The sequence below is a fragment of the Spea bombifrons genome, chromosome 2 (genome assembly GCF_027358695.1).
Source record: "Spea bombifrons isolate aSpeBom1 chromosome 2, aSpeBom1.2.pri, whole genome shotgun sequence".
Taxonomy (NCBI): Eukaryota; Metazoa; Chordata; class Amphibia; order Anura; family Pelobatidae; genus Spea; species Spea bombifrons.
The window spans coordinates 85,251,192-85,274,442 of NC_071088.1; the positions used below are offsets into that span (position 1 = coordinate 85,251,192).

The window sequence follows — 23,251 nt, forward strand, 5'->3', positions numbered from 1 at the left end:
ATGCACACACATACAAATCCATCCATGCATACTCTATCACGCACCCCCTTGCCTCAACCACTGCTTTCCCTCTAGTTGTGAGTAGCCTCGCGTTTAACCACGGGTTCACATGACCCCGCTCTGTTCCTGTCTCCCTATGCCACTAAGCAGTATGCCACTGCTTCCAATGCACCTCCACAAAAGGGTGGATTTTACAGGCTTGAGAGGCTGTTTCCATGGCTCTGTCTTTTTGTGAAAGTGCATGAGAGGCCAGATAGATATTTCATGGAGTCATATAGGTGCTAAAATGCTTCTCTTTCCACACAAATCTATCCTTAAAGTTATGGGGCCAAAACTGCCATCTGGGTCCCGTGGACCCACCAGGACCTATGTAAGGGCCAGCTCTGGCTAGAGGCATTAGTACCAGGAAGAGGGAGGTGGTTTTGCCACTTACCAGATCTCTTGAGTATTGTGTATAGTTCTGGAGACCACGTCTCCAGAAGGATATTGACATTTTAGACAGTGTTCTGAAAAAGGATATAGCTTGTAGGAAAGAGGCAAGGGAGATGTGACAGAAATATTTAAATGGCACAAAGCAAAGAAGATTGTTTCAAAGTTGGAGATATGTTAGAACAAGAGGTTATAATCTAAATCTAGTCAAACCGTCAAAAACTTACATATTACATAAGGAAGTTTTACTTTACTGAAAGGTTGGTAAATAAATAGAACATCTTCCCAACTTACAGTAACTGGTAGAGGCTAATAGAGTGTGGGAATCAAATATGCATGGAATAGGTATACAACTATCCTGAATATAACTAGACTAGATGGGCTTGAATGTTCCCATTTTATTTGTATTTATAATGTATGTATTTTTTTTGTACATGCATGATTTGGATGGATGATCCCTCACTCTCTCTATGACAGCTGTCAATGATAGGAGGGAAGATGTCATAATGACCAATAAGACCACTGTACAATTGGTTTCATTGGAGCAACTGTGCAGCTTTTTTCATGAAGAAAAAAACAGAAGATCTTCCTTCATTACAGGGCAGAGTTTGAAATGACTAAAAGCCATTAATGCGGCTGCGGGGACGTGAAAAGTGCCACTACATATGTCCTACATAGCTCACGGTGGAGGCTCACTCTGTCTGCTACATTGTATGTAGCTGAAGAAGAAATGAGGGGAGGTATCTAAATGTGACATCATATGAACTAAATAAAATATCATGAATATGGTACTATAATGAGTCCATTGCTTCCCAAGGACTTTAGCTTTCTGGACATTGTGTCAAGAGAAGGGGATGTGCTGCACATTTGGTAGTCTTTCCCCATATCAAATCACTTGAGTCTTTCATAAATTTTCTATTGATTGCCTTTTCAGACATAGCATTATTCTGATTCTTCCAGAAACTGATCTATGTATTATTTATTTATTTTTAGCTACAAACTTGGCTATAGTGAGATGTTGAAAAACACCCTCCTCTCCACCTACAAAAGAAAAAAAAGTGTTCACAATACTAGAGCCTTAAAGGCAAATTTAGCAAATATCATACACTTATGAAGACATGAGACATGTATAAGTTCACGTAATGTGGTCTTGTTGTTTTGTAAATCTATAAAAATACTGTGTGCTAATGAAAAGGGAAAGAAAAAAAGAAAAGAAAACATGATCATATTAATGTATGCTGTGCTTTATTGTTATTTTATTTTTTAAAATCAGAGCAGAGGTCCTCTTTTCCTGTCCTTTTTGTTCTTTTCCTATCTCTTTATTGAAAACTGAAAAGATAAATAGTCCTTAATGCCATCTTTATCTTGTTCTTGCATGCAATAAAAAGTTAAAAATAAACTAATGAGCATATTACTCATAGGATCCAACAAGGTGATAAATTATTAACTAAATTTTAAAACCCAGGCTTTTATCTACCCAGGAATTATACCTTGTGTTACCCTACAGTAAACATAAATTGATAGGAAAATCACTTTTGTGAAATTGTGAAATTAAGTACATGATATATGTACTTACTTTGAAAAAAAGTGTGGCTAACACACCAAAATTGGGGAAAAAAATAACAATATTATAACAGCAATCACACTCCTATCATGCCCAGGCAGCCAGTATATGTTGGAACCTGGGCATGATAGGAGTGTGATTGCAGCCTCCCTATGCCATGCCCCCCACACACACACTTACACATGCATGTTATCACACAGACACTCATTCAAGAACATTCATTCACAAACATTCATTCACTCATTCATATACTCATATTCATTTCCTTAATCATGCATACGTGCTCATATATCCTACCCTGCCCCCTTTCCTGAACTGCAGAGCTCTTACTCGCAGAGTCCCACAGGGTCCCTGCTACTTCACGCTCTATTGCTCAAACAACTTCTCTTGTCCTGCATAGGGGAAGAAGGGACAGAGCAGGGTCATGTGACGTGCATTCACATGACTCTACTGGGTTCCTGCTTCTCCTGGCTGGTACAAGAGACACTGCTTGCACACTGTGTGACCAACATACAGGTAAGCAGGTAAGATTATTTCTTTTATTTCGGCATTTTGCCGATAATTAACTTTTAGGCCAATATATTTTGGCCACTGATATATCGGTCTCTTTGTCCCCTCATTCACTAAACCACACCTGTCTTTTATTTACTCCCTGTAGTTCAGGTATAGATCAAATAAACAACATATATAAACTCCATGTGCATGTATAGACCAACTGGATAAGACATAAAAACCCTCTATTTGTAGGTATACATAAATAATGTATGGAAACATAGCATAGTAGATGTAGATCAACAGAACAACACCCAGCTTTGCAGGTATAGATCAATTGGAATTCACATAAAAACTCAGCATTAAAGGTATAGAAAAAAAACCCCTGAATTACAGGCATAGATCACAGGTTGCACATCCCAAAGGGCAGCCCTGGCATCCACACTGCCCATATAGAACCTGACCAGCACCCAGATCCTTTGTCCCCAATTAGCCCAGCATGTGTCACCTTTGTACCCAAACAGCCCAGCATAAAACATCTTTGTCCCAAACAGCCCAACCTGTGCCACCATTTGTCCCATAAATACGCTACCTGTGCCACCATTTGTCCCATAAACACCCTGCCTGTGCTACATTGGTCCCTTGGTCACTCACTAATTCACACTTTCATTCACACAATCATTTATTCTCTCACACTTTCACACAAATTATTCACACATATTCATTAATGCATTCTCCTAAATTAATTATCTCACTAATTTACACAATTCATCCACACATTAATTAATTCATCCTCTCACTCATTCCCACAATTCATCCCCCCTTTTCTCACTATCTACCCACTCTCACCCCTTCTTTCTATATACCCCCGCTCTCTATCTACTCTCTCCCGCCTTTGAAGTTCACTTACCTTGCAGAAGTCCTGCGGTGTCTTGCTTCTGTGTCGCGGCGCGTGCTGCTTCACTGCTGAAGCATGAAATGCCGGCACCGCGACCAAGACAGAGGCCTCGTGGAGGAGAGTGAGGAGTTGCCGAGTGGTTGCTGAAAACGTATTCCTGAGCGACGGCTCGGTGCTCCTCTCTCTCCTCCGTGTTAATCAGTGCTGAAAAAAAAGGGTGTTTCAATTGGGGGGCACACGGTGGGGCACTCTTATTCTTAGAGTAATTTATGCACTCAACACGATAAATCAGTGTTGTAATATAGTAATCGTAATATAACAATTATGGTCACACCAAATAATTGCCGGCTATATAGGTAGGTGTTTACCTACATCTAAAAGAACAATATAAATAAGTACCACTTTCAAGCTAAAAGAAACATAACTCTAAGTTTTTCAGAACTTTCTCCACAATTTATCAAACTTTATTTGGATACGTTGGTTTGTAATACAAAGGTCACATGAGGAAATACTCTTAATTAATCATAAATGCAGCATATTTTAGTGAGTAATGTAGTTTGTTTTATTCCTTGTTGTTACCATAAGTCTACTTTATTTTTTGGCATGCTAGTCACCATTGTAGGTTATTGTATATTATATGGCAATGATGCCTTTTTGTAGACACTGGCAAATGATTTAATGGCTAAATGTGATGTCCAAAAACACTCATTAGTCAAATTAATAATTCTGGACAAATAAATCCCATAATTTTATATTACCGTACTATACATATCATTCACAGCTACAGTTATCTGTCAGAGATCTGAGATTTCTGTATTACCATGTATTTTAAGAATGTGTTGTGTTTGCAGACTCCATAAACTAAAGATGCATAATGCTAACCACATTACAGAACAAGGAAGGATAATCAGCCTTAATTTATAATTATAATTAATATTTTATAATAAATATAAAGCCAATAACACATGATGATGATAAATGCCCTTTAATTAAATGTAGCCCCTTCAATTAATGAATTAATTTACACCATGTGGACCATGTGTCAGTACCAGAAGTAACTGGGACATACGTGGGCTAGTACCGGTATTTAATCAGCTGGACAATAGACACATATTAATTAATACCAGCTCAGATTATTCAAAGTAAATCGGAAGCATACAACAAACAATATAGAGAATAATAGTTTATTACTTGTTTCAGTTCAGCTGCTACAATTATTCTAAGTTTAAGATAATACATTTATTTCTTAGTTTTAAAGAACAAATAATACTTAATAATGAAATAAGAACATAGTAACATTATTTGTTACATTATCTATACTATACAATGCACATGCTACAATATGGTAAATAAAAGTACATCAGGTGACATGTCAACATGTTGTGGAGCTGTCCACATAAAGTACATTTACAAGCCATGATATAGTTAAAAAAATAAAACATCACAGAAAAGTGCAAATAGCGTCTGTTAATTGAAAGTTGGGTTCTGTACACCACATAAAACCAAACTGTTTTGTTTTTTTCTGCTTAGCAACGTGAGAGAAAATATGAAGAAACATATGCTAGTGACTCCAAGGATCACCACTCCTGAGATGAGAGCACTGGTGACAGAATTGATCTGAAAGTTGGGACTACTTGCTTGGGCTGCAAAAAAACAACAAAAAATATATAGGGTAAATGCGCATACAACAATTATTGTATAACCTCCTTTGAGTTTCATCAAGTGATGGGTGTCCACATCATAGTTTCATATTTTGTAAAGTTTCTTTTCTCCAGACTTTCATTTGCTCTTCCTATCAAGAAAAGGGACTTAAAAATACATGGCCGGCATAGCCAGCCAGCAGCCATATGTTGCGTAATATCCATTGGTCTTAAACTGCAAGGGCCTCTTTTCATCACCAGTATAGCCCTGGCAGTGAGCACCGTTTTTTTTGTTACATAATAATTAACACTATTAAAAGTTTTATGTTGTTATAGAAAATGTGTATTAAGCAGAAGACATGCTATGTTTGTTTGTCTGCAGGGCTGGGAGCTGTCTCTCACATCTGGGCAAACCTTAGCCTGAGACATTAATGGAAATACTTTCATCAAATATCTTTGAAAACACAAGCTGTAATATACTGAGGTTAATTTTACACACCTTAAAGGCTGGCAGAAATATGGGTTATAAATAAAAAGTGATTCTGGTGCATAATTTTAAATGGTCTTATTACCATAGTAGGCAATGGAAGGTTTTGCATCACAGTCATTTTTATATTAAAACTGCTATTACCTGCACCTGTCCCAATAACAACATTTTAAGATACTAAAGGCTTGATTCAATGACCCATCTAAAATGAATATTGCATGCTACAATCATACTAACAACTCAGTAATTTGACTTTGTTTGACACAAACAGATAATATTATAGCTAACTGCTCAAATGCACTTACGCATTTAACATATCTTCACAGCACAACATGCATCATTTCCACAATCTAACCATTGAAAGTCTAATACCACCAAAGAAAAATGTCTAAATGTACATCATTACCACATCAGAAGCGCATTACAGAACATGGTACAGCCAGTACCGACTGATGTTTGTTTTGATATCTGTTTAGACCTTTATATATATGTGTTTGCTCTTGTAGCTAGTAATATATTTCACAAAATATAATTAAACTGCAAATGTAATAATTACATGAATGTATCAAATATGGAGGTGAAAATAGAAATATATGATTGCAAAAGAATAGCATAGTGGATGTTTTATGCCACAGCTCACATGTAGACATTAAAAGGGTTAAATTGCTCTCGGTATACTTTTTTCACCTGTATGTGTATGGGTAGGATGCATTACAGAGGTGCATTTTTTTAAAAATGTAACATAAAGTATAAAAAATCCTAACATTTTTTTTGAATAACTAAACACAAAAATGCAGTGCCGCTATATTTTCTTACACTCATAAATCTGAAATAATTTATCATTTATATCATATATAATTTACCATCGCCTACTAAAACAAAGGCAAACCGTCAAATTTTTTTTGTTCAATTAAGTGTTTACAATATGTGAGTATGTCGCTCTGAAAGTGAACCTGACCATTTGGTGTCTGAAACGTAGGAATATACTAGATGCTAAACAATCATATTCATATGTTAACATTTCTAAATTTATTTTTTAAGTGAGTGTCACTGTGTGCTTAACAGCAAAAGGAAAATAAAAGTGATTAAACTTAACAGAAACACAGCAAGGCTGGTTAGACTGCATATATTACATTGCGCATGATAAAAATCTTTTCAGTGCACTGCATTTTGGGTACATGCCAAGTTCAGTCCTAAAATAAGCATTTTTAGTAACAATACAACATTATCCTAATATCCTAAACTGAAAGTATAAATTACATTGTATGTGTTAGTTAAACTGGGGCTTTCTCTATCTACACATTAGTGGACAACTGATCCACTTTAAAATATCTTCCTCAGAAACATGAAAGCAAAAGGTCTATACAATCATTAACCATCAATGTTTAAGAACTAAGTAAAACAAAATAGATTGATAAATTGGGTAAATTGTACATTCTACTCTATACTAGTGAACAGAATTAATGAAATACACTCAATAAGATATGGGATAATGTCGTAACATGGGTTTATATAAATGTATGTCTTTAACATGATATTGTCTTTTTCATACCACAGATAATATTTACGTTTACTCTTACTTCATCAATATAAAACACAAAATACATTTATGAGAAAATATTAACACAGAAATAAACTTACCAAGCTGCGAGTTGTTTGTTGGGGACTCGTCTGCAATATTGAAAAGTAGTTTACAAGCAGTTTCAAGACCAGAGCAGATAATAACAACACTAACAGACCATACATAGTATTATTCGGTAATTATTCTTTGTTGTCACAATAATTATTTATATCATATTCACAAGAAATATTAATATAGATTATATAAACATGGTTTCAAATTAGTCTATTTTCCCATTCATTAACTAGGGACATGGAAGTATGACTAACTATTAACATTAAACACTGCTACTTTACATTATTAGTTACATCCTAAGCCTATATTATTCAACTAAAGTAAATCTTTTTATTATAATGGGCACTTTTATTTTATTTACTGAAAATAGTTTGTAGAAGCATTGTTAATTTATCATACAGTTTGTACGTAACTTAATCTTACAATTGTTGAACTATATTCAGTCTGGTTTTCCTATTAAATTGTGTAACTGAACATTTCTTAAAAGGTCAGTGCTTTGTGGCTTTAGGGATCTCTGCACCATTCTTCTGCCCTTTTCAATAGAACATTATCCTAGTGATTAATTTGAATACGTTTTCCAAGTAACTTCAGCAAAGCCCAGGAAAGCAGAATATTATAGAAGAAATACATATTTGAGAATAAAAAATGAAATGTTATACTTAACTTTTTTAACTTAATGCAGCATTAAAAACAGCTTGCCTATTGCTTCTGAATGCCGAGATTCTTCATAGACATTACAATCTCACTGTATAAAATCTGGCCTAATTTATTGTTTTTGTTAGGTACATGTGTTATGTGACACAAAAACAAGTTGTCACAGAAACAGCTTCATAAACATTATTGTGTTATTTTCCTGTGATTACAACTACAGAAGAAAGAATAAAATGTCAAACAGGCAAAATGTATTTGTTTAGCATGAGAGTGCAATTAAGGTTTTGTGTAAGTGAGAAAGCACGTTTAGATGTTTTGTACGCAATGATGGGGTTGTTGTAAAGTTAAATTTGGAATGTGACATCTCCCAAGCACAGGCACACTCAGTCTCCGCACCCCTATAGGCATTTTCTCTTGACAAAACACCCCCATACATACACACTTCAGGCAAACTCTCTCCTCGCACATCCATGGACCCTATCCTGCCCGGTACAGTCCATGGATCCTTCCAGCTCTCTACATACTGTAATTATACCTACTCTTCTATCAATTATTATCAATTATTGTCCCAAAATATTCTTAGAAATGTAAGAGTTGCATGTTTATTCTTATTTAGGGCTGCAACAACTAATCGATAAAATTGATAATAATCAATAATGAAAATCGTTGCCAAGAGCAAATGCACTAAAAAATACCCCTCGTTTTATAATCCGTTTCATTCAGTGTGACTTACAACAGCAGTTACTACTTATAGTCCCTCCCTGCAATCACTCTGATGATTGGCCCGTCCCTTTCCTTCTCCTAGTCCCTCCCTGCAGTCACGCTAATGATTGGCCCCACCCAGTTCCTGATAGTGTCCACACTGCTCAGACACTCATCTAACTGTGAGTATAAAATTAATATTTGGGCTACTGAAAGTTAGGGGAGTTGGGGGTTAATTTAGGGGCAGTTATGGTTAATGGGGTGTTTAGGGTTAATTTAGGGGCAGTTATGATTAATGGGGTATTTAGGGTTAATTTAGGGGCAGATATGGTTAAAGGGGTGTTTAGGGTTAATTAAGGGGCAGTTATGGTTAATGGGATATTTAGGGTTAATTGAGGGGCAGTTATGGTTGATGGGTCCTTAGGGTTAATTTAGGGGCAGTTACTGTTAATGGGTCTTTAGGGTAAATTTAATGCTGAGGACTGAGGATTAATTTAATTAACTTAAGGTGCAGTTAGAGGGAACGGGGGGCAAACTAAGGGGAATCTAAATCCTGGAGGCAGTGAAGAGTAACCCTTTATTTATTTATAAAAGTATTGTGTCAGTGTGCTGTCAACAAGTCTGTGAATCTATGAGTGTACTATGGGATATCTGGGGGGTGTAAGTCATATTTGGGGAGGACAGAGTGGCATATCTGGGGGAATAAGGCGTACTGGGGTATAAGGCATATCAGGGGACACAGTCACGTATCAGGGGATATAAGGCATATAGGGTATATAAGGTATATGTGGGAGGCAGTGTAGGAAGCCTGGGCTCAAATAGGCATAACTGGGGGGGGCAGGTTGGCATGTACTGAAACAATATTATCAGGGAAGATGAAAAAAACAGCTTAAATGTAAACATAAAAAATAGAGATTACTTCCTTTACATTTCAGAGAACTAAAAATGTTTATTATATCCAAAGCTAAACTACAGTATTGTCCAAGCAAATTATTCAGTGATGTTTTAGGACAACGAAATGTGAGTTGGTTTTGTTTTGCTTCCTGCAGCTGTTAACTAAACACAGTAACAATACAATCCCTCTCTTTGAGCTAGGCAAACAGCCAGCAATCAGTAGCAAAATTCTGTTTGGTTAAAGTGATTCTTTCCTTATGCTACTAGCTATGTAACCTACAAATGATTTTGAATGTTGTCCACCACAGATATGTAGTGTTTGGAAGAATGTACATTGCCCAAATACAAATTGTTCTAATTAGCATACACAGAATATGCTGGCATGACTAAACCCAAAGAAAATTGTTCATTAGAATTTCGCACTTTACTAGTTGAGATTTTGTTTCTTTTTTTCGCTATGTTTTGATTAAAGTGCAACCATTGTTTTTTTTCTATCTTACCTATACATATGTACAATTTAATATTCATATTAATTAAGCAATTGGCTGCAAAGTAAAAGCATTAACAGTGATCCTATTTCCGCTGCACAAATGGGTCTGTGATATTTGTAGAACAATTTAGCCTTGGAGATGCAGCATAAATTGTATAGAGCTGTGCATTTGTCTGCCAGGTTTGCCTGCATAGAAATTGCTGGCAACCCTTAACCGCATTTCTAATATAGAGCATCAATTGAGAAGACAAACATCAAGTTTAAATGTCTGGGCAAGCAGCAGGCACACATATTATCAGCATTAAAATGCAAGTGTGGACTTTAATTAAAAAGCCTAAAGTGCTGCTATTGTAGGTTTGATTCAACCTCTATTCCACTTCAGAATGAGTATATGTCAAGAATTTATGTTCTGGTGAGATGATAAGAAGACTTCATTCAAAATTAACTTGTTTTTTGTGTTGTTGATTAGTGCATTATAGTAGTATTGATTAGAAAATACAGATGGAACCAAGGGCTGCTATCCAAAGCAAGGTTGCCAAAGCGAAGAAGGGTAGTTTTTATTTTATCAAACAAGTGGTGATAGCAAACTATTATTTCCTTGATAGGCCTTTCCCATAAAAAACTTTTTAATTAGATTGTAGACAACTTTTTAGTACTAATGTGTACCACATTAAAGTCCAGTTAACATGACAAAATATTTTTTTGTGTAAAAAATAAAATTAAGAGAAATCTATTCATTTAGCAATTGTAAAAATCTATTTTTTATATACTTAATAACTCTCTCCCCTGCCCTTTTTACAGAGTTTCACAGAGAGACAAGTTTCACAGAAAATTGAATAAAGAAAAAAGACACTGGGAGATATGGATGAAGACAGAAAAAAGATTCAAGAGAAAAAGCGGAGCGGCGGGAAAAGAAACACGGAAACAGAATCTGTCTGTAGAGAAGGTTGTAAGATATTGAGAGAGACCGTGACTGAGAGTGTGAGAGAATTAGTGAGAGAAATTTTGAGAGAGTGAGTGAGGGTTGTAACAAATTTATTTCCAGATGGAAAAATCCCTCCATATTTCATCTGAACTGAAAGGACAAGAAACAAATTTTGTTGTCTGAAAATGAATGAACAAAAAAGGAAACAAAAATGTGTCTGAATTAACTTTAGTCTATTTGCACCAGTCTAATGATTATATAAAAAAAAAATGAAAAACTATTGAACCACTGGTTAAGAAGATTATTAAAGCATAAATGAGACGTGTGAAAACTGAATTATCTCTGGTTACATCAAAGAGAACAAAATGTAAAAATAAAGTCTTACCACTTCTTGTAATAATAGGTCCTGCAGATATAACAGCATTTCCTGATGTACTCTGGGGGGTAAATGTTGTTCTCACAACTGCACCTCTTCTCTCTCTGTTGTGACACGTCTGCAATTGTATTAGATAACAAATAACCAAGAGAAAACACTTCATTTATTTATTTTAAATAATATATATATGCTTCTATTCCTACAATACAGTCTAATAGTTATGTGTCAGTTTTTAATATGGAAAATGTTAACGATTTTTCATCATTCAAATGTTCTTTGTCTTTGCATTAGCTATATATATATATATATATATATATATATATATATATATATATATATATATATACCTTTTCCTGAAGGTATGGGTTTATCCATTCGGTTCTCAAATAAATATTGGATATTTGTGAAAGCACTTTGAATGTCACATGATAAAATAAACAAAATGATATTCAGCTACAGTAATGCATTCCAATGTCATTATGAGACAACTATGTGCCTGACACAACTTACAGGTGTCAAGTAAGGACAGTCTTCTGTTCTACAAAGCTTTGTTACACAGTGCAAGAATACTGTGGACATTTTCTGGTTTTTGTGTTTGACAAATCTGAATACTTCAAAGGAAAATCTCCCCATTTGACTCTTGCCGTTCTCAAAGATTGTTGTCTGAGGGTCTTTGTCACAGCTTTGAAGGAATAAGAAAGAGCACATCATAAAATACACTGATAGCTATAAGTATTCTATAATTATCAAAATGATACATTATAAAAGAAAAATGCTTTCTAAAGGAATATCTTTTCAGCTGTCTCCAACAATTTATTAAGAATAATAGAACCATTTGTCTGATCCTTGTGAAATTGTAGGATAATATTACAAATAAATTACACAGATGAAATTATAAAAGAGATTAAGTCTTGATGTTAACGTAGCACCTAGAACACTTTATGAATTACTAAACTTCCAATAATGGGGCAAGCGGGCACACAAAAGTGTTTCTGGATCCAACTTTAGAAGCTGATAATTTAATTTGCGGTTCAACGGCCGGCAACGGGGATAAATAGGTATAGGTATCAAGTGATAAGTCCTGAGTAAATTCTGATTTACTCCTTTATTCAAAGCAAGAACAATAGCACCACACCACAGGTGATAAATAAAACTAGTAGATGAAATTGATACTCTCCTTATATAGTATATGCAACACTCCTCCACAGGGCCGGCCCTACAATGGAGCCGACTGGGGCAATTGCCCCAGGCGGCACTTTAGAAGGGGCGGCACTTTGCCGCCCCAAGCGCTTTTTTTTTTTTTTTTTTTTGAAGCGAAGGAGAGAGAGAGGGGCACCGAGTGGTTTTCGCTTACCCGCTCGGCGCCCCTCTCTCTCCTCTGCGGCGAGTCTCCCTGTTCGGTCTCGGTGCCGGCTTGTAATGCAGAGCGCCGGAAGTGACGTCAATTTCCGGCGCTCAGCATTACAAGCCGGCACCGTGGCAGAGCAGGGAGACTCGCCGCAGGACTGTTTAAAGGTAAGTACCGGGGGGGTAGATTATGGCGTCGGTGAAGTTTAAAATGCTGCCCCCCCCGGCGTCGGCGGGGGGGGGGCGGCATTTTAAACTTCGCCCCAGGCGGCGTTAAGTCTTCGGCCGGCCCTGCTCCTCCAGCACAAAACAAACCTTTAGAAGTTAAGGTGCAAATACATGTGGGAAAAATCAAACAAATAACAATAGTGCATTAGTGAAATGCCAAAAAGATGTATAGGTGGGAGTGATAGTTATCCACTGACAAAATTCTATTGTTATTTGTTTGTGTTTCCCCCATGTATTTGTGCCCGGACATCTGAAGATTTGTTTTACTCCTGTATTCCTCTAATTTCAGTGTCTGGGTAGTTTGGTGTGGGTGTCTGGATATATTTCTGTGTATGTTAGTGTCTTAGTGTGTGTGTTATTGTGTATGTGTGTGTGTGTTAATGTGTCTGCATTGGTTTTTATAAGCATTAGTGTCTGTGTGTCTGAGTATGTTGGCGTGAGTCTGATTATGTTTTTGGGTATGTTAGTGTGTGTGTGCATGTTAGCGTGAATGTCTGTCTGTGTCTGGCAGTGTAGAGTGCCTGGTTGCGTTAGCGTATCTGGGTGGGTGTGTAAGTATAAGTCTCTAGTAGAGTGTGTTTGGATGGATTTCTGTGTGCGTGTGTGTTAGTGTCTTGTGTATGTGTGCTACTGTGAGTCTCCAGGTATGTATTAGTGTGAATGTGGGTATGTTAGCATGGATATATTAGTGTGTGGGCATGTTAGCGTTTGTTCCAGATTGCATGTGTTTTAGTGTTGAGCGTCTGGTTGTGTTTGTGTAAGTGTGCATGTGATTTGATGTGTCTGGTTGTGTTAGTGTCAGTGTCTGAGTGTGTTAGTGTGTGTGTTAGTGTCTGGTTGTGTTAGTGTGTGCCCCTCCTAAGATCAGTAATAAAGTTACATCTCTACATATGCATTATATTTAGAATATGCCGACATCAAAGCACTTACAAAAACACACTGCAATCATGTTGCAATGCTGCAAAACATTATGGGTGTGACCAGTTCACATTTTCTGAAAAGTCTGTTGCAGTATTTTCTTGTTATCTAACTTGCTCCTTGGGGGGCAAAATCCTGCCAGAGTTTTAGGATTATTCCTGATCAAGTTATTTAACGTTAGCATTAGTTATGTCATTATCTTGGGCATTTTTAGCATATGCTTTATCATGTATTGTGCATCATAGAAAAGAGGCTTATAAGAGTAAACAGAAACCCTGATGTGTCAACACATTAATGTTGTCAGCATCCTGGGTCCACTTTGCCAACCACTTATCACCCTGTGAGGTCAATGTCTTTGAAATGCATCTTTCCTGGCCTGGTTAGAAAGTGATACATAGATCTGTGCTGCCCTATATAATTCAAATGTCATGATAAAGACTGGAGTGGTATCATGTACCAAATAGTACATGGTAACAGTAGGTTCTTCTTCCAGATTTGTGAAAAAGTTTACATTCTTGCATCCACAGTTAACTTACTGGAATCAAAATTATTTATGTAACTATGCAGCAACACACACACATACATTTCAATACAAAAAGTAACTTGTAACAAAGTAAGTTGAGACAGCATCTCATACCTGAGGAAGAGGTCATATCTGATTTCATCATTTGGGTTACCAGAAGGAGTGGTGTAACAGTAGTCCATCAAAACATTCCACCTATATTATTACATTGTATTGTAAGAAGGACATACTTTTAAGGTGCAAGTAAGTGAGCAATATTTTCAATAAACTGGGCAATAATGTAACATGAATTATCCAACAATACAACAAGCAGTTTGTATCTATATGTTTAGAAAGTAGTATAATTAATTGTGAATCCATTCAAAGTTGTCGATATATAATATGCATATCATCGTGGATTACCAAAATTTTACATTTAGTAATTAAACCAAATAATAAAGCAACCAATGGATAGGACAATCTTATCATGGAAATGCTACAATGAGAAAGGAGTAAGGTCTTAATAAGTTTCAATAAAATTTAATACTGATGTAAAATTGAGTTAATGCTACTGCCCCTTTAATTAATGTATGAAAGAATATATGATACATTTATTGCAGCAAGAAGGTCTGAGTTGATGCTACATAATACATGGTTAATGTGGAATACCTCCCTGTGCTAATTTAACTATGTATTATGAAGGGACTACTTCAAGAAAAACTCATCTAGGTTTACTTAAAGTAAAGTATATCAGGTGTCATGTCAGCCTTTATTACAAATTTCTCGCCATTATTCACCTAGTGAGGGGTTGAGCCCCAAGAAAAGTGGACAAGGACTTGGATGATCCCAACAGAGTGGAGGCTCCAGTATAAAATAATAGCCACAGGTAGTGAAGCTCTGTAGAATTGCTGGATACCTGTATAGGTAAACTGTGAGTAGAATTCCTAGGCAGGGAACACAGGCTCTCAGGGGTTATCTGTGGATGGTATCACTGTACTAAGAAGATATCGCTGAACACATATTGGGGTATTGTTTGGTTGTTGCATATACTAGGAGCTTTACATTCATACCTGAAGTACAACATGTACAACACACACAATGTACAATTAGTGCATTGAAAAAGTTGGAATACTACCATTTGAAATACACTGAGATGAAATATGATTTGATCAGGGTAAATTGAATCGGCCGGCCACAAAAATGTCCCAAATAGGACATGGAGGCTAGATGACCAGATGTCAAAGTTCGATGTCCCCAAATGTGGAGCTTTACCTCCCAAAAAAATCAGACAAACCCATGCATGTGTGACATGACTATACTCGGGAGATGTTGCCGAACACATACTGCGTTGTTTGGCAGTGGCACATACCAGGAGCTATAAATTCATACCTAAAGTAATTTGTGTGAAAAAAACACCAACAATTACTACCACAAACTTCGGCAAAGGCTGTTTGTAGGATAAGTGCATGGAAAATGTTAAAATACCACTATTTGAAATACCCTGGGGTGTTTAGTTTTCAAAAAGATATGGTTTGATGGGGTAAATTAAATTGGCCAGCTTCAAAGATGTCTCAAAAACGACATGAGGTAGAAGGACCAAAATTCCAAGTTGAAAAAATTAATTGTGCATGCCCTGAATATGGCCTTTTAGCCCTAAAATAACTTGACAAAAACATGCATGGATAGTATCACTGTACTATAGAGATGTTGCTGAACATATATTGAGGGGTTGTTTGAAAGTGACATATACCATGTAAATGTAAATTTATACCTGAAGTACAGTTTATGTAAAACATCCCCACAAAAATAAATGACTACCACAAAGTTTAACAAAGGCTGTTAGTAAAATTAATGCATTGAAAGTGTTTTAAATACCAGCATTTAAAATGCTTTTGGGTGTCTAGTTTTAAAAAATATAAGGTTTGATGGGTGAAGATGTTCCAAATAGGACATGGGGACAGGATTACCAGATTTGAAAAAAAAATTGAAATAGCAAAACGCTTATTGGCCTATATCATGTAAGGAACTTAAAACCATTGGCTATTTCTAAACTCATGATATATAGTAGAATCTATGTTACAGTTTTTATATTAGTTTTTATAGATGAGTAAAACATTTTTTTAATTAAAAGTAAGAAAATAAACTTTAATTGTTTTCACCATATTTTATTATTTTTTATAAGAAATTAGATAATATGATCAAAAAATTGCATCTAAAGAAAGTCCTTCTTGATCTGAAAAAAACAATTAATAACTTGCGTGGATCCACTAAACGAGACAGAAGAAAATTATAGCCAGCAACATGAGCATAGCAATTGTTAAAACCCTTAAGGGGTTAAAGTACAAGTCAGCTAACACTATAAGCTAGCACTTGCACATGCATGCTAACACCAAGTATTAATACACATTCATGGTAACACCATACACTAACACATCCTTACCAAATTCTGATAGCATATACTCTCACACACGCTAACAACACACAGTAACACACACATGCTAACACAGTGGTGTGAAAAAAAGTATTTTCCCCTTTCTGATTTCTTCAATTTTTTTATAGTCACACTTCACCAAACTAATTTTAATATTAGACAAGGATTACACAAAATGCAGTTTTTCAATGACGGTTTTATGTAAAGAAGGAAAAAAGCTATCCAACCCTACTGGGCCCTTTGTGAATAAGTAATTGCCCTCTTTAATTACTAAATCAGCTAATGAACCAAATGTAATTGATAACTGGATTCAATAGACCCAGGCATGATTACTGCAAGCCTTGTTGAATCTAAACATCAATTCAATAGAACCTGTGTTTAAAAGTGAAGTAGGGTAAAAGGTCTCAAAAACAGTACATTAAGCTACAATCTAAGTAAATTCAAGAACAGATGAGAAATAATTGACAAGTAGTTGACATCTATCAGTCTGTAAAGAGGTACAAAGCCATTTCTTTGGCTTTGGGACTCCAGCAAAACATGATGAGAGATATTATCTACAAATGGAGAAAACTTGGAAATCCTTCCCAGGAGTGGCTGGCCTACAAAAATCCTCCAAGAGAACATTAGTGACTCATCCAGGAGGTCACAAGAACCCAGACTAGCATGTAAAGAACTGAGGGCCTCACTTGCCTCAGCCAGGTTCTATGTCTACAATTACACAATAACAAAGAGTGCAAAAATGGCATCTATGGGAGAGATACAAGGTGAAACCACTCCTGACCAAAAAGAAAACAAAGGCTTTTCTCAAATTTGCCAGAAAACCATCTTAATGACCACTAAGACTTTGGGTATAATATTGGCAGGGCCATCTTTAACATCTTTAAGACTGGGGGCCCATAGCAACCATGATCACTTCCTTATTGCGTTACATTCAACCTCTCTTGTACCGCCCAGGAGACACAAAGACGATTCTGCTGCGTTCCTGCTTCCCCTGAGCGGTACAAGAGAAGTTGCTTGCACCCTGTGTGCGAGCAACGCAGTGGTTAGCTGTGGTCCCGTGCAGAAGTGTGATAGCACCACAGGCAAATCTGCAGTTAAGGTGGTGGGGTAGGGTGTATAAATAAGTATGTGTGAATACGTGTCTGAATGAGTATTTGTGGATGAGTATGTGTAACTGAGTGAATAAGTATTTGTGAATGAGTATCTGTGAATAGGTGAACAATGGCACAGGCAGGCTGATTGGGGCAAAGATGGCACAGGGAGGCTGATTAGCGCAAAGATGGCACAGGGAGCCTGATTTGGGGAAAATATGGTAGAAGCAAGCCTGTTTTGGGGAAAATATGGTAGAAGCAAGCCTGTTTTGGGGAAAATATGGCATAGACAGGCTGGTTGCAGGCAAAGTTGGCACAGACATACTGTTTGAGGGCAAAGATGGCACAGATATGATGTTTGAGGGAAAGTCCTATGCAGCATCCAATATGGGTATTGGGCAGGTTCTGGGGATGCAATGCGGTCCTATGTGTGCAATCTGGGTGGCAGGGATGGCCTTTGGAGTGTGTCATTTGTGATCTATATCTACAGTTTACTGTTTCCATGGATTTTTTATTTGATCTTTACCTTCAATGCCGAGTTTGCTTGTTCATTTTTAGCTGATCTATACCTGCAAGGCTGGGTTTGTGTTATTTAGTTACTCTGTACCTGCAACGCTATGTTTCATGTGTTAATTATTAATACCTGAAACAGAGGGTTTGTATGTCTTATTCAGGTGACCTATTCCTGGAAAGCTGTGTGTTGTTTATTTGATCTATACCTAAACTACATAAGGGGAGAAAAGAGGTGTGGCACTGTGAAGGAGGAGAGAAAGCACCTCCGGGGGTGATGACGGGTAGGGGCACCACAGGGGTATGTAGTTGGTCCCCCTTTTGCAGCTATAACAGCTTCAATTCTTCTGGGAAGGCTTTCCACAAGATTTTGGTGTGGTTCTGTGGGAATTTTCGCCCATTCATCCAGTAGAGCATTTGTGAGGTCAGGTGCTGATGCCATAAGGCCTGGCTCACAATCTCTGTTCCAGTTGCGGTAGAGGTAGAGAGACCATGAGAGACCGCTTCTATGTCCCTGTCTCCGTACCCCACAGCTCCACTTCTGGTCTTGTATCTTATTCTTCCTTTGTCTTTTCTCTTCTGCTACTCCAAAAAGTATTTGTTCTTCCTCACCTTCTCCATGGACAACGGGACAGGGATATAACCTTCCAGTGTAAAATTACAGAGATTACAGACACACTCTCTGCCCCAATTAGATGATTTAGGGAAAGAATCTGCCAGGAAGCTCTTCAATTTTGCTGAAGTTCACTGGGAGGCAAAAGGGTGGAGCTTGCAGGCACACCCTCTCTCCTGATCATTCAATCATGGGAGATGATGCGCTTGGAATCTCTACCATTTTGCAAAAGTCCGAGGTAGGTCATTCTCCTGTCCCATTGTCCACAGCAAAATGAACAAAGACTCTTTTTGAGCAGCGGACAAAGACAGAAGAACAAGAAGATGTAAGATAAGAAGCAGAGCTGCACGGCAAGGTGACTGGGATAGAGAAGAGGTAGGGAGGGAGACATTCCAAGAGAGTAGGGAGACGGTAGGGAGACATTCCAAGAGAGCATGAGATAGTATTAATAAGAGTGTGAGACAGCGTGAAACAGTATGAATGATGGTGAATAACAATGAATTTAATTTCTGAATGTAACAAGCCCCACAATTTTTGCCTGAAACAAATGGGCAAAATTGATTTTGGCCCATTTGCACAAATCTGCTATTTATCTGGCAAACAAATACGAAACTTTAGAACCAAAAATTAAATGTGGTTGGGCAATTAATAGCAAAATTTAGCACCAACAAATTTAAATGAGGATTGAAATTATCTAACAAAAACTTTTAACATATCAAAGTTTTATGACATTATTTATAAGTAGGGGCGTAAGATAAAAAAAAATTCTTAATACCGTCCATCAAGGTTAGTCGCTCTCACTGCTGCATATATTTTGGTTTTCAGTGGCAATCCTGTGCTCGGTACTAGCAATTGTTCTCTGTAGGTTGAATCCTGTAATAATATAGAGTGTGTACATAAACACATATAGTTACATTGTAATTTAGGTTGAAAGAACAATATCAACCTTCAACTTTGCTGCTGATCCCGGAAAAGGCAAAAACCCCAAATTAAAGCAATTCTCAAAAGCAGAAAAAATCCGTCCTTAGTTTTACTTTTGCACAGTACTGTACTGTATATAAATGTGATATATTGTATATTTAAATATTTTTATAGGAATTACATGGGAAAAAAACTGACATGATGGTTCATATTAAGATATACTTTCCTAACTTTTTTGCCATAGCAAAACAGGAAATACACAGGAACTTGAATATTAAATGTAAGTAATAGAAAAGTGCCAACTGAAATACTTAAGTAACTGATCAAGTCAGTTACTTAAGTAATACATAAGGTCCCACTCTTACCATCCTATGCTCATTCTGTGATTGTATATATATGTGTGTTCCGTATTAGTGAGACTTAATTTATGTTATTATCATTTGCATTTATGTTACCTTAATACTAATTTTGTTTTGTTTCCCCACAATTTAATCTATATTTTCAAATATGCAAATATATTCCCAGCCGCCTTCTTTATTCCTCGAATGACTTGTGTTTTACTTTTACCATTATCACCTCTTCCCACTTCCATATTGAGGATTTTGCATGTGGTGTACAACTTCTGGAATTCCCTACCCCATTTTGTCAGACTTTCTACTTCTTACTCTAATTATAAAAGCTCTCTAAAAACCCACTGATTCTTTGAAGCATACAACCTCCCCTCCTAATACCCCCAACCAGCATGCCAAAAAGCATCTGCTATCTCCATTCGCAAGATCAATACAGTTCTCCAAATTGCTCTTCAACAAATGTATTCCCACCCAAGCAGTCTTCTCCTACTTTCTTCCTTCCTTCTCAACCACCAAAACATTGAATGCTTCTTCTTCTTTTGTACCAGTATGTTTAACTTCTGTTATTAATATTTTAATTGTCACTATTGTGAAAGAAAACTATTGTTTACACTACGGAATCTCCTAGCACTATCTATCTGTATATGTGTGTGTGTGTGTAATGTATTAGTTAAACTTCAAAGTTTGTGAGCATTACTTACTGTGGAAGAAAAGTTGTAAGAAAGTATAGCATAGCACTTACCTTCTGCTATTATTAAAATCTAGTCTTTCTGCCACTACACTTGTACTAGCATATAATAGACGGTCATATTCTATTTATCAAATACCAACAAACTTTCCTTGTTTGTTATACTCAATATAGGTTGCGCGTTAAGCAAACAGCTCACATAAAAGCTGTTCATTTGAAAACTATTCTTGGAAGCCATTTCTAAGTAAATTACCAAAAATATATCTAAACAAAAACTTGTTGTCATAACAATATTTGTAAATTCTTTGACATATACATAGATAGCGTTCGGTGCCTCCAATTATTACGCATCCATTATGGTTAAGTCTACATGTAATACAGTTAACAATGCACATAAAACTTTTTACATTTCCAAAACATTTTCTATTGAGTAGTGTGAGAGAGCGTTACAAAAATACTTTTTCTAAAGTATATTTTTTTGCAATGTTCTCTAGAGTGGACTTGGACCCAGCTTTCTGGGGATTCTTGCTACATGTGTTTTTTCTGTTTTGTTTTTTCTTTGTTTTGTTTTGTGTTTGTTATCTTCCAGGCTGAAGAGAACTCAGGAGTACTGAAGGAATCTACAGCCTGCTGAGAAAGTAATGATTTTGAATGTTGTAATAGGAAAGAGTCATACTGATCCAAGTTCTGCCACAGCTTGTCCTACAGGGAATAGACTGCAAACTATGAGATTCTTGGTAGACAGTTAAACAGATTCATGTTCATAAATTAATGAATGATCAATTCTAAAACCTTTTTTTCTCTAATAATCCCTTTTGAGTAATAAAATTCTGAGAAATTCATGATATTTTATTCTCTTACTACTCACATGTAAATGGTGCCTGCCAAATATAAGAGATAATCAAAGCAAACATACTATGTTATACTTACATTATAGAGGAGTAAATTCAGAGTGCTGATAAATGTACCATTGCCATCTCGAACAGAAATAGCAGCTGAAGATCTGATAAATTAGAAATAATGTTGTTTTACAAGATTCTATTCCATTATATATACTTGACATTTGTCTGTTTATAGTGGTCTGATCTAGACTTCATTCAAATTCGTACACATTTTATTTTTAATGAAATTTGTCAATTTGTATGTATGCCTGAAAAGGAGGAGGGACCCCCACAAAACAAATGAAAATTAAGCTCATTCTCACTCAAATCTCACTCCCTCTCTTTCAAACTCTCTCCTTCTCTTACACTCTCTCACAGAGAGACGCTCTGAACCGGTCTGTGGAGAAAGTAGGGAGATATTGAGAGATAGCATGAGAGAGTAAATGAGAGTGTAAGAGAGTGAATTAGAGTGTGAGAGAGCATAAGAGATAGAGCGAGAGAGTGTGAGAGAGTGTAAGTGAAGGTGAGTAAGGAATTTTGTTTCTCAATGGAAAAAGTGCTTCGAATTTCAGCAGCACAAAAAGGGCAAAATTAATTTTTGGTTTATTCTGAAAAACTAATAAACCAAAAACAAAATGAAAAATGTCTCAGAATAATTTTTCGTCCATGTGCACAAATCTAGTCTGATCTATTCAAAGACTACATACAGATTCAGATTTTCCAGTTGCCGACTTTCCAAGTGGCCAAAGACAATTATTATTTCATCATTATTTCTGGAGAACAGTCATTGAAACAGGATACCTAATATGAAGTCTTATACATTGTAATTGTTGGTTAGGGCCAATTATATTGATGCGTTATGTCTTTAGGTTTTAGGAAATATATAGGGAACACATAAGAGATAACCAGTCAGCGTATGTATGATGATTTTTCTATAATGGCACAGAAAATGTAAATTTTGTTTGAGATGTCCCTGATTGGGTAGCTCCTGTTCCAGTTGCCAAATATAAGTTTGACATTAATCAACAGAAAAAAGTTTTGTTTATGTTTGTAAACACACGTGCAGCATTTTTAAACATATTCTCCAAATTTTCTGCTACGAAGATGCTGTTTCCAAGGTTTGCAACTCATTCCTCCTAAGTGGTTCCCTGGCTGCTTATTTTACATTTTGAATGTTTGTAGCAAAATTAATGGTCCATTGTACCCAAAAGTCATGCAGGTTAAATTCTTGGGTTTCATATATTGCAAACAGATTGCACAGAATTTTAGATCTTGAGAATCCTTGTGGGACCAGTCTGATAAGGTGATGGATATATCTAGGAACGTTCTAGATAACCCTGACAAATTTACATATTAAGCCTACAAAACAATCAAATATGAAACTATAGAACCAAAAATTAAATGTGGTTGGGCAATTAATAGCAACATTAAGCACCAACACATTTAAATGAGGATTGAAATAATCTAATAAAAACTGTTAACATATCAAAGTTTTATGACATTATTTATAAGTAGGGGCGTGAGATACATTTTTGGCTTCTTACCTTTCCGATATGCACATTAACAGTTGTAAGCAATTCATACTTA

General features: G+C 36.3%; 1 protein-coding gene across 2 annotated transcripts in view; it reads right to left on the reverse strand.

The window, feature by feature from the left end:
- Positions 1–4,573: 4,573 nt before the first annotated feature.
- The window catches only part of LOC128474961 (zona pellucida-like domain-containing protein 1), a 36,903-nt gene continuing 18,225 nt past the window's right edge, over positions 4,574–23,251 (reverse strand). For both annotated transcript variants that reach the window (XM_053457401.1, XM_053457400.1), the window contains exons 5-11: positions 21,714–21,786; positions 19,600–19,697; positions 14,315–14,395; positions 11,695–11,866; positions 11,194–11,302; positions 7,152–7,181; positions 4,574–5,026 (exon numbers count right to left, since the gene is read on the reverse strand). In XM_053457401.1, the coding sequence (XP_053313376.1) occupies positions 4,851–5,026; positions 7,152–7,181; positions 11,194–11,302; positions 11,695–11,866; positions 14,315–14,395; positions 19,600–19,697; positions 21,714–21,786 (739 nt within the window). In that variant the 3' untranslated portion in view covers positions 4,574–4,850. The remainder of the gene's footprint in view (positions 5,027–7,151; positions 7,182–11,193; positions 11,303–11,694; positions 11,867–14,314; positions 14,396–19,599; positions 19,698–21,713; positions 21,787–23,251) is intronic.